This window comes from Homalodisca vitripennis, chromosome 1, assembly GCF_021130785.1.
Source record: "Homalodisca vitripennis isolate AUS2020 chromosome 1, UT_GWSS_2.1, whole genome shotgun sequence".
In the NCBI taxonomy this organism is placed as follows: Eukaryota; Metazoa; Arthropoda; class Insecta; order Hemiptera; family Cicadellidae; genus Homalodisca; species Homalodisca vitripennis.
The window spans coordinates 80,071,570-80,083,820 of record NC_060207.1 but is presented as its reverse complement, the minus strand read 5'-3'; the positions used below and the strand labels follow the sequence as shown (position 1 = coordinate 80,083,820).

The window sequence follows — 12,251 nt, the reverse complement described above, 5'->3', positions numbered from 1 at the left end:
TCACGTACTCATAGACATCCAGTCTCAGCTGCAGTAACTAAGACATACATTATGTATCCTTTACATCCATTCTTCGTTCAGAAATTACTTTGTTTATGACCGTTTCATATTTGGTAAAGGTCATTTTAATGTGGCAACTGGTATAGATCTTCGTAAGATATTGTGATTATGCAATAGCTCAAATGGTTCCAAAAATAGGTTACTATTAATATTACTAATAAGTTGTTTATATTTAAATTTATGCCAAAAATAAACGTTGATAAGTTATTGTACTATTACTTATGGTTACAAGTTACTTATGGTTACAACTCGGAGAGAGTATGCTCACCTGAGAATATATTTCAATCTGTTGATAGGTTCTACATGGATTAAAAAACAATTTAATATTTATTTCCATTTCACTTACTCTCAGTTTTAAAACACAAATAAAAAGAATTAGTGTTTTGAAATTATATATTTGCAGTACTTACACCCAACGCTAGGACTAAAACGACAATTCCTGAATTAATGTGACCGGACGTGCTCGACTGGCATGTCCTTGCTCTGGGGCGTAATAGTTGTATCAGATCAGTTGTAATTAAAACCATGCATTAAATAAATTATCTAGTCAGATATAATTTTCATCTAAACATAAACGGGATAGTTATAATATTATATAAAACAAAACAAAAAACAAAAATGGAAAACTGTTGAAGATATGATATAGTGTTTTGCAGCATGTATGAAAGATCACTGAAGAAAATAATATTTTCAGAATTATTCAATATTTCATTATTAAATGCGATTTTCGTAATGAAATCATAATTCATATTCAAACTGTAAATAAATACATTTAACTGGTTACTTAATTCCGAAAAAATTTTACTTTAAATGTCATTAACGTTTCGTGGAGTTTAAAAAATGTATGTTTTACTTTTTTAACTTTATAGGAATGGATTTTAAAGAACTGCTACTAAAAAAGTTGTTTAAAGCTTCTTAACAGTAAGTTGGCCAATTACACCACATTAATACACTGTATGCGTTTCAGTCTAGGAATTTTTATTATATCTCTAGCGACCCGATTTTAGAGAGTTTTCCGGATATGGTCATCATTCGTACAAGTTTACCTGTAAAAGAGTAGAGTATGAACAAAACTTGCTATTATTCATGTTTAGTTACTGTTAAGTATAAATAAGATCGTTTAAACTATTAGTCTAAAAACAAAACAGATAAATAAGGAATATTAAATTAATCTATTCTGACATCTTAAAATTTTGATCCGCATTTTCAAACACTACACATTAAGGATACATCTTGTTGAATAAAGAGAAGTTAAACTATTCTTCCCCTCTCCGACGAAGTGTAAGATGATTGTATTGGGGCCTCCCCAGAAGTCGAATACTTGATACACTACTGATTCAATACTATTGTAAACTCGAATATTATGCAAATAACTCAGCGCAATTTGTGTTCGCAAGGGAAGGTATTGTCTACATCGAACGTTTCCAGTAAAGTTTGTACACAACAAAAGACGAGCTGTGAATGACAATCTCACACTTCAACTGTTGTGGACGCTTCGTCATCGTAACGTACGAGGGAACGAGTACGAGATCAGACGACGATGACGTAGACGAGGTGAGGGCGCAACACGCCAATCGTAAATTGATGACAGAGATCGTTGTACGGTTCGACAGCCTCCCGCCCGGCGCGCTGCTGTCGTCTCCGCTGCCATCGATCCGCTGTCTCATCCCCCGCCTCGGCACCCGTCACCGTCTCCCTCAGTTCCTCGAAATTTATCCGGAAAAACTAATAGGATCGGTCATTTACTGGTTTAGTCAAGTTTTACGTTTCAGTAACACTACTTGGGTGTGGAATCAGAAGGATATTTCGGTGGTCAAAATGTCGCGACTGTCCCAAGTACCCGAAAGTGTGTCTGCGAAAAGTGGTTTGAAAATGGAATCCCAGTGAGTTCATCATCATCATGGCTTATTTCAAAGGTGTGTACATTCCCCCATGGCGAGCCGCCGTGAACGTGGCATGGGAGACGGTGCGGAGTCAGCTGCCCGAGAAGTCGAGGTTGGTGCGGCGCGCCCAGACGGAGATGTCGACCATGCCGGGGTCGGGGTACGGGACGGAGACCAACCGGGTGGCGGAGGACGGGTTCACGGGTCAGGAAGACGGGTACGCTGGCCAAGACGGGTACGCGGGTCAGGATGGGTTCGCGGCGAGAGAGAGCTACCAGCAGTCCCGTGGGGCGACCATGAGCGTGGCCAGTGGGGGCAGCTTCGACGAGTTCGGCGGTGGAGAGGGTCGCAGTCGACACAAGATCAACGAGTGGCAGGCCGCTTGGAATGTCACTAATGCTATACAGGTGATGCTCACTACCAGAAGCCAACGAATCACTATGATACTGATGTTGATAAGTAAACGAACCATAAGTAAACGAATGCAAATGTAACTCGTATTGTATTAGTAACTCGTAAACTGATGAGTTTAGGTCCTCCAAAGATTGTTTTGATAACAAATTGTTGGTATTGACTAGTTACAGAACTAACGATTTTAATATTAGAACTATGTAATATAAATTAAATAGGTACAACCAATAAAAAATTTCTGAATGATATATTGATTGACAATGATCTTGACAGAGTCCTTATCCTCTTAAAATGCTTTTGATATTCACAAAAAATGGAGAATCGATCTGAAATGTTCAACATTCCATTGATAAGACGGACCATATCTAAGATACACATTTAAGTCATCTTATTACCCGTGTGGTTTAGATTCTTAGATTAATTGAACCAAACACTACTCATCAAATAATGGCAATTCACTTCTCGAAGGTTATATCAAAAAAGTAAGCTTTGCTAGTTAGGTTTATAGTTTGTTTACGGGGTAGAAATCATATTATTATATTAATGGGTTACATCTTTACACTACTAGAGTACACTACTTGGGGAGGCAGAGAAGCTTACCAAACAGTATCGTCAAAGCAACCCTGGTTCAGGTTCTTATGGTTGGACGGGTAGAATCCTATCAATCTAAAATTGCAGTTAGTATGGGGTAAATAACCTTTTCTAACCTCTAATGTCCAATACTTAACATACCCGGTCCAAAACAATCCAGTTGGACTATCGAAGATTGGAAGGCGCCCTTAATCTCTAATTTGCTGCTGTACAAGAAGATTCTCGTCAGAAAATGTCAATAGTCATCGAAAATGTAGGGAGATGTAATAGCAATAAGGAAACCAGTAAGTGTTTAACCCCACTGAAATACAGGGTGCACCTCTTAAGGTTACAGGTTTGACTCACAAAATAATGTTGTACATCCATTTATAGCCTATTACAGACCTAAACTTTTGATAAAGGTACGTCTTAACGACCAAACATTTTAAAACGGTAGCCGTAAACGACAGGTGCAGATATTCTGTTTTTCCTCTCAAACTATACAAAACTGAAAGGTATTTGCAATATTTGTGTAATAACAACAAACATTTATTTTCAACAGTTTTTCTTAAGATTACTTTCCAAAATATGTCTCAGTTTAAAAAATCAACGGATAATATAATAAACACATTTCTAAAGATAAATATGTTATGTTCTATCTCTTGTTAATGAATAATTACTAATACAAATGTATTACATTAGTATTGAGCTTTTCATTTGTTTATAATGAGTAAGAAACGCCGAGTATTAGTCTATTCTTCATATTAGCTTGATTGTGTTCATTCATAACAAAACATGTAATATGTATACACACCCTTAGCTAATATGTACGTTTGAACGTTTATAAATTGTATGTGTGACCGTCAATTTGTGGTAATCAGTACTAGAAGATAATCAGTAAAGTAATTTGAATGTGGTCACGACTTTTTCATATCTCTACGTTTTTACTGACCATACTAAATTTGTGAGAAAGGCTGCGTAAATCACAAAGTATTAATAGGAGGACTAGTTTATTTACTTAGTTATGGCAAGATACCCATGGACTCCTCCTAAGAAATTTTTTAATACTGACAAAGACTCACATGTTGAGTTAGTAATATTACATCGTTCTGTTGTAATATTTTATCGGGTAGTCATCGTGTTATCTTACTATTAAAACATGATAAGTCATATAATTTTGATGCGTTTTACCTCACATAAATCGTACATTTATGGTAAAATGAAGTGACACTTTTATTTCTATATTTATTATTGCAAGATTTATAATTTAATACTGTATAGCAAATTAATATAAAAATAAAATCCTTTTAGTATCTAAAATCTATTTTATAATTTCTGCCTGTAGATCGACTGCTATTGTTACGCATGTTTTATCCGTATAAGATATTCCATTAACATAATCACAATCTCGTTTTACTACAAATTTCAATTATCACCAAATTTAATGTGTTAATATCCAACATCATAAAAATAAACATAAAAAATAAAACCCATTATAGTTAGTTACTCATTCTAAAATAATGTTATTCCTCATCGTAACAAAAACATACCATTTAAAAATATATTTCACAGCTTCTGAACAAGGCCTTTTCCCGTGAATGATTTGAGTGGTTATTTTTGTCACATGTTATACAGTGTGAATGTTAAACAGGCAATTACACCTTTTTGAAAAAATTCTGATGTTTTATTACAAAGGTTATGTTTTACTAATATGGTTTATATTATCGGAACAAACATATGAACCAAAAACTGACAAAGTTGGCCGAGTGTCTTACCTGTGTACGTAAGCAAACACCACAAAAAATGTTTGATAAAACCATTTTTAATTGATAATACACCTAGGTTTAAAAAAAATGTATACAACCTCCTTTGCAATAATGGTTTATTTGTAATTCTGTGTTATTAATCAATTTCTTTTTTAAATTAGTATGTCTAATTGTAAAATTCCAAACAAGATCACTACATTTTGATAATATCCTCATTTTTAATAATATCGTCAACTAATTTCTGTAGTATGCACCCTCAGTGCATATACCATGTTGACGTTACCAAATTTTTAGGCTGTTTTCTACCTAAACGTCAAATACATCCAAACTAAAGAATAAATAGCCTATTAAATGTTAAAACATGTCCTATTAAATTTTTGTTTTCATGCCCTCCATTGAAAAACGTTAGGCAACATTTGGATTTCTTTTCAAATTAAAGTACGTACATTTTGAAAAACAATGAATAAGTTTAATATAATAGAACAGAAGCTTTTTTATATGAATTAAAAATTATCTATGGCCACTATTAATGCAAACCACAATTTATTCATGTGATGTGTAGATTACTATTCATTCATAAGATTCATAATTAAATGCCGCTCAAGGATTGACGTATAAATTAGTTTCAAAAGATTTCAATTAAAAATATATACTATGAGGTACAATCAATTAAAAACATTAATTCTTTACTGCATTACAATTGTAATACCGATGTTGTTACAACAAATGAGAGATTCATGTATGTTACAGGGTATGTTCATCGTGAACCTGCCATTCGCCGTGTTGAGAGGCGGCTACTGGGCTATACTGGCCATGGTGGGGATCGCCTACATCTGCTGCTACACGGGGAAGATTCTGGTGGAGTGCCTGTACGAAGAGGACGCGGTGACGGGCGAGCGAGTGCGGGTGCGGGACAGCTACGTGAGTATTGCGCGTGTGTGCTTCGGCGAGACTTGGGGAGGCCGGGCGGTCAACTGTGCCCAGATGATAGAGTTGCTGATGACTTGTATCTTGTACGTCGTGGTGTGCGGAGACCTCATGATCGGGACCTTCCCGGACGGGGCACTGGACATCCGCAGCTGGATGATGTTGATAGGCGTATTTTTGATTCCTCTGGGTTTCCTGAAGTCACTGCATCACGTGTCCATGTTGAGCTTCTGGTGTACCATGTCACACATCTTCATCAACATAATCATCCTCGGCTATTGCCTCTTGGATCTGCCCGAGTGGGGTTGGTCGAAGGTCAAGTGGACCCTGGACTTCGAGAACTTTCCCATTTCCCTCGGCGTCATAGTATTCTCCTACACCTCACAGATCTTCCTGCCCACACTCGAAGGCAACTTGATCGACAGGTCCAGATTCGAGTGGATGCTCAACTGGAGCCACATCGCGGCCGCCATATTTAAGTCCATTTTTGGCTGGATCTGCTTCATGACTTTCCAGAATGACACCCAGCAAGTGATCACCAACAATCTTCCATCGGCCGGTTTTCGAGGTCTCGTCAATCTCTTCCTCGTAGCGAAGGCTCTCCTCTCCTACCCACTTCCTTACTATGCCGCCTGTGACATCTTGGAGAAATCATTCTTCAAAGGAAAACCAGAAACGATGTTTCCCTCAATATGGCACCTGGACGGCGAGTTACGGGTTTGGGGTTTAGGCTTCAGAGTGGCCGTGGTTTTCGGCACGATTATGATGGCCATTTCCATCCCTCACTTCGCCATTCTGATGGGTTTCATAGGAAGCTTCACCGGAACCATGCTGAGCTTCGTCTGGCCTTGCTACTTCCACCTGAAGCTCAAGGGCCACACCCTCGACTGGGGCACGGTCGCCTACGACTGCTTCGTCATTTTCCTCGGATGCTTGTTTGGAATCATGGGTATCTATGATTCCGGAAGTGCTATGATCAAAGCCTTCCAAATTGGCCTACCTTTGTAATGTGTTTTAACTTCCAAGAGGTAACTCATGTGTAAACAATGTCTTCCAAACAAATATATATGTATTATAACGAAGTCTTCCATTACATTGTGCTTGAAAAGGAATTTGTCTTCCATGAAACGGCGTTTTGTTCCGTATCACTGACCTTTTCGTTAAGAATATAAGTAATGTGATAAATTAGGTTTTGTAGACGATATAAATGCTAGAACTTAGAAATAAATTGTTGATATGATTATTCTAGCTTCCTATTATTTTATAGTAAATTTAAGTATTAATTATCTAAAATTATATTTTTACTGTTGTTTACCTTAGTTTAAAAACTTTATTTCCGTTGACCTTGTGTACAGTTAACTATTAATGTTGACCTCACGTTAACATAACAAATACTGTACAGTCTATGTTGACATTATTATTTTATAGGTTTATCTCCAATTGAAAATGTTAAATTATATTTACATTGTTTTGAAATTAAATGTTAAATGATGCCTGCTAAGTATTAGAGAAATGTTTTATAAAGTAAATAAATATTTGTTTTGTCACAGTATCTATAGATTATCTTAGCGGAAGTTTGACAATAGAACTAAATCTCAGAACCACTGAATATATATATAAATAAATTTGAATTTGTACAAATGATCATGTCTTCCAAAGAATTTAGACTAGTAGACTAATGTAATGTAAGTTTGTCAGCTTGCGTGTTTGTTATGGGATCCCAAGTTTGTATTCTGTACAACTTTTTAAAGTTATCCCTAATGTGCTGCTGAGGAAAATAAGTCATGTGTCTTTATAGATTGTTATATTTTTCTCTTACTTATCCCGTCAATGTGGAACACATTTTGTAGCTGTGATAATTGATATGTTACTTAAAATAAATTATCCACAGCAGGCCACAGCTTTGATTTCTGAATATATACATGAAGTCGGTGGAAGCTTTTCTTTTCTCGTAGTATTTCATCAGAGTCTTACGAGCCAATTTAAAATATTGAACTTAAAAAGAAGATTCTTCAAGCCAAATTTAAAATGTTTAATAATACATGTTTCAGTCACCGTTCCATTACTAATCTATTTCCTTCAGTTACGAAAATTCCAATATTGGTGTTTGTAACAGTGCACTACAGCTTTTATGTGTTTTGCTGTATATGCGGTTAATACAGTATGTGTCAGCTGAAGTAAATAGTTTAGGAGCTGAAAGCCCCTTATATGAAAATTCAAAATCGAAAAATTGATTGTTGGCCTTGCAAGTTTTGTGGGAACTCGAAATGGACGGATTTTACAGCCAAAAAGATAGGTTACCATTTTACAGCCGAAAAGATAAGTTACCATTTTACAGCCAAAAGTCGGTCTTCGTATGATTGGCTGACAGTGAGATAACTTTTGCTACAGCGGTTCACAATGAATTTCTTTCTTAGGTCAAATGTCTCAGTCTATTTCATAAAACAATAGTTTGTGTGGCTATACAAATTGTCTCTGAGGTTCTGAATCATAACAATTTAGATTTTGTAACGTTACTGTATTGGCCGCGCATGCACAAACTGTTATATTTGTTTAGAGTACCGATGTAATAAATTTACATAATGTTTGATTTTCTTTTAATAGGTTAATACATTAGGAAGCCAGAAGTTCTTTCTCTGTGAATTTAATATTTAGCGTAAGGTGTTTTAACTGTTTGCTACACCATACTGAAATTTTAACGGTCGATTTGAAAATAAAGTTTTTCCGGTTTAACATCCGTTAGCTGTCCTGTAAACTGAAACAGTCTCTGTATGGCTATTAACGCTAAAAAATGTCATACACAATTCTACATTGTTGATAACTTTGGTTATTATCAGTTGTAAGGCGTTATCAATGAAACTATTCGAGTCAAACGTCTTATCGTTACAAAGATAAAGGATTTGTCAACTGGTCAGTCAGGCTTGGAACTAAATGTTTTTTCCTATGCATACATATCTGAAAATGATTGTATATTGATAGCTCAGGCATTTTTGACTAAACCGATTAAAATTATATTTTGTTACGTGATTATCTTGATATCTATCCCCAAAGATATTTTTCGTTAGTGTCAAGCCATTCGATAATTGAGAAAGACTATCTAATCTTGTTCAAACAATCAAAAGGTATTGTTATGCTTTACTATGTCAGTAGTTGAAATACCGTAAAAGAAAGCTTAAGAGTTGAAGGCTGGTAACATAATTTGACCACCACCAATTTAGAACGGTTAACTTCACTTGTCAGAATAGTTTTTAAGAACGAAAAGCTGTGGTTATATGCTTTATTATTATTAAAATTAACTAATGTTTGTCCTAAATACATTCAATAAAATGTTATGCTATTATTACTTATATATGCTTTAATACCATACGATTTGTACCACTTAAAACGTAAAACGGTGTTGTTTGCAACAACATTGGTTTTAATTTCCCTATGTATAAATTTATTTAAGAAAAAATGTAAAGTTGCATATTATAATTTCACTTATTGTTTTCAAACCAGTATTTCTGTGTCTATGTTATCTTGTAAACAGCTTATACCTATGATATCTGAGATCAATTAAGTACATAATTAGCTTGAACTGTAAGCAATATGAGATGCATTAGCTACCTTGGCTCGCCATATCATCCTCGTTGTTGTTTAGTGATAAGTTGTTTATTTATTCACCTCATAATCTTATTTTTCTTTGTACCAGTAGTAAGTATTATGTATCGGGGAACTGTTAATTTACTCGGTTGTAATGTCTTTAATTGAGTTTACGTTATAGTTTTCATTCCATATAATAAAAATAATAATCAGTCCTGATTTGGAAATAACATTTGCGCTTATATAATATTGTTACTAAAGATGCATTTAAACAAATATCACACGATACAGACTAACTATTTTTAAAAGTAAATAAGATGAAAATATAAGAATTTGAAAGTATATTTTACGAAGATCCGTTATTAATAATATTAATTACTTTGTGTAATGCGAGAGATATTTAAAGTGGATCAGCATTTTCAATGGCCATCAAAACATTTGATATTCTGTTTGACAGATATATCGTGTTATATAAATGTTATCTTTTTGATATGAAAAGAAAAAGAGTGAGGCAACGTAAATAACATTAATATTCAATTTTACTGCCATATCATGTTTTACAAAGAATAATACTCTACCGTTCCAATATGAATGAAATAGTAATAAAATTGTTATCCAGAACAGCATTTGGTATACTATCAAACTTTTCTAATTTGCCTCATCTTTTTACTGAAAGTAAAATATAGTTATTAATTTGTTTAATTTTTACTGGTCGGTGTAAATGGGTCACCCGTTTGTCTGAAGGTAGCGCGTAACGTTTCCTAGGATGGTCAAACGAGAGATGAATTCTTCTTTACGACTTATGTTCGGTCCTTGTTTCCTTTGATCTAACGAATTAGATAGATGGTTCTTATCTTTGAAACAGGTTAAATGATATTTTTTGAGTACTTTAAAGTGTTTAGTACTGTTGGTAGTTAGTGTAGAGTGTATGAATGTTGTTTCTTGTTGTTACATGTAAAATACCGGTTAGTTAGCACTGCCATGTGCTCATTATACAATAAAGCTCTTGCTTTCCACTCTTCTTTGTTTACTTGGATGCACCTTTCGTACCCGAGTTTGTTTAAGTTTGGACATTTATTAAGTAAGCATGTAAGCACAAATGTATACCACATCGTTTCATGACCAATACACTTAGATGCCGACATTCTTTACTTCCTAAATTTCTAAATATTTAACTTTTCGAACTACTTGGACAGGGCGAGGTCATAGTAGGATATAAGCAAAGTACTGAAATAGTTCTTCAGGGATTTAAAATCGCTGTCATAAACATTGAAACGGCGTTTCTAGAAGTGTTATCTGCTCTTTCACACGTGTGTGAAATTATAAACCATTACGTCTCTCAGTTTAAATTTCCTTCCAGCACGGTAGGAATGTAACTAGATTGCGTGAGTGGTTGTCACCTTCAAATATCAGATTGCACACGATTTTGAAGGTTAATTTATTCAAAGTTACCCTTAAATTAAGTTATAGCGAATCGTAATGACGGACAATATACTGTAAACATTTTAAAACCCCTCATCCCAGAGACCTAAAAAGTATACAGACAATAGTTTTCAGATTACTTTTTTAACACTAATGTTCTATTACTTAGTGCTATTATCTATACAACAATGTTCTATACATGTATAAGTCTACTATTAAAATTATTTTGCTGAATAGTCTTTGTAATGTGAAACAAACTAGAAGATTTTGCAGGATAAAGGTCCAAAATAATGGAATTTTTATTCGAATGGAGTTAATATACGAACTTTGAAGAACTATAGAATCTAGTCTTTATTGGTTAAGTATCAGTTGCGAATTATGTTAGATATTGTGTTTCTTTGGATTACTGTTTATATCTCGTAAGAATGTTTAAATCTTACAAGATGTCAAAATATTCATAAGAACAGAATTTATTATAAATAACTCAAGGATACTATAATATTTTGTTCGTTTTGTTCTACAGTTTTTTACTGATTATTTGTCCACCAAATTCAACCTTAATTATTAGGTAGTACAAATGCTATATGTGAGATATAGTGATATTTTCCATCACACTGTAACTAACATTAATAAAAATATAAAAAATATTAGCTTTACCACTTCACTTAAAAGAACTATCAGATCAGTGCCTTAATGTAATATTTGAATCTATATCAAACGGTTTGTGAGGAATAAATGGTAATACTTGTCACAAAATAATATTTACAAAGATAACTTACATTGTTTTTACCTCTTTACCGCTAAATTAATGAATAAGAACGAGTAATTTCACTAACTTCAGGTAGGCTACATTTACTACTACTACTACTAATATAACAAACAAGGACTTACGCAGTCGTTCCTAGTAGGTGATTGGTTATCTCTCAGTTTATCCTCTCAAGGATCCAGGTTCGAATCCCGATTCGGGCAGTTCATTTTAGCATGCTAACATTTTGAGCTTAGCCTGAAATAAGAAATGTGTCAACTGTTCTGGCGTAGAAATTCAGGCCATTCACCCAAAAACAGCTACTAACTTTTTATAATACATATAACTACTAGCAATATTGAAATATCGGATCTAAATCTATTTTTTCTATCTAGCGGACAAAATGTCACTTTTTATCTCACAACTACTATGGCTATACCCTATATCTATGAAAAGAAAAAGACTGATACATGGGTCCTTGAAAATTGTTATCCGCATCAATATCCTACAATACACGGCTCATCTGGTGAATATAGGGTAAACTACATTAATGGAATAACTTATTTAGCATTAGGCAGATACGGTGTGTAAAATTCCATGATATTGTTCAAAATGGAGATAGTTTAGTAGCTCAAATCAAAATCTTCTTGAAAGCTATTGTTCATAACTGGAGTAAATTGAACATTTTTCCTATAACTATTGTTATACTATTACTATATGTAATTATATTATGCTATATTATTGTTATACTATTATCCTATAACTATTCATAGATATTTTCACTACAAGTAATCCGTAGAGCCCATCTTCATATCCTAAAATGTCTTCACTGACACACAACCCAATTGCGAAGTAAGGGCTCCATAAGACCAGTCGGACATCCGA

At 34.3% G+C, this 12,251-nt stretch overlaps 1 protein-coding gene across 1 annotated transcript; it reads left to right on the top strand.

Moving 5' to 3' along the window:
• Positions 1 to 1,676: 1,676 nt before the first annotated feature.
• LOC124365410 (vesicular inhibitory amino acid transporter) lies at positions 1,677 to 10,220 on the top strand. Its single transcript, XM_046821394.1, has 2 exons — positions 1,677 to 2,350; positions 5,441 to 10,220. The coding sequence occupies exons 1-2, from the start codon at positions 1,961 to 1,963 to the stop codon at positions 6,623 to 6,625; spliced, it is 1,575 nt and encodes a 524-aa protein (XP_046677350.1). The 5' UTR covers positions 1,677 to 1,960; the 3' UTR covers positions 6,626 to 10,220.
• The last annotated feature ends 2,031 nt before the right edge of the window (positions 10,221 to 12,251 follow it).

Excerpts from the sequence above, each read along its gene's own strand:
- LOC124365410 (XM_046821394.1), top strand. The coding sequence starts at position 1,961 with ATGGCTTATTTCAAAGGTGTGTACATTCCCCCATGGCGAGCCGCCGTG. Across the intron at positions 2,351-5,440 it reads ATGTCACTAATGCTATACAG|GGTATGTTCATCGTGAACCT; the intron begins GTGATGCTCACT and ends TGTATGTTACAG.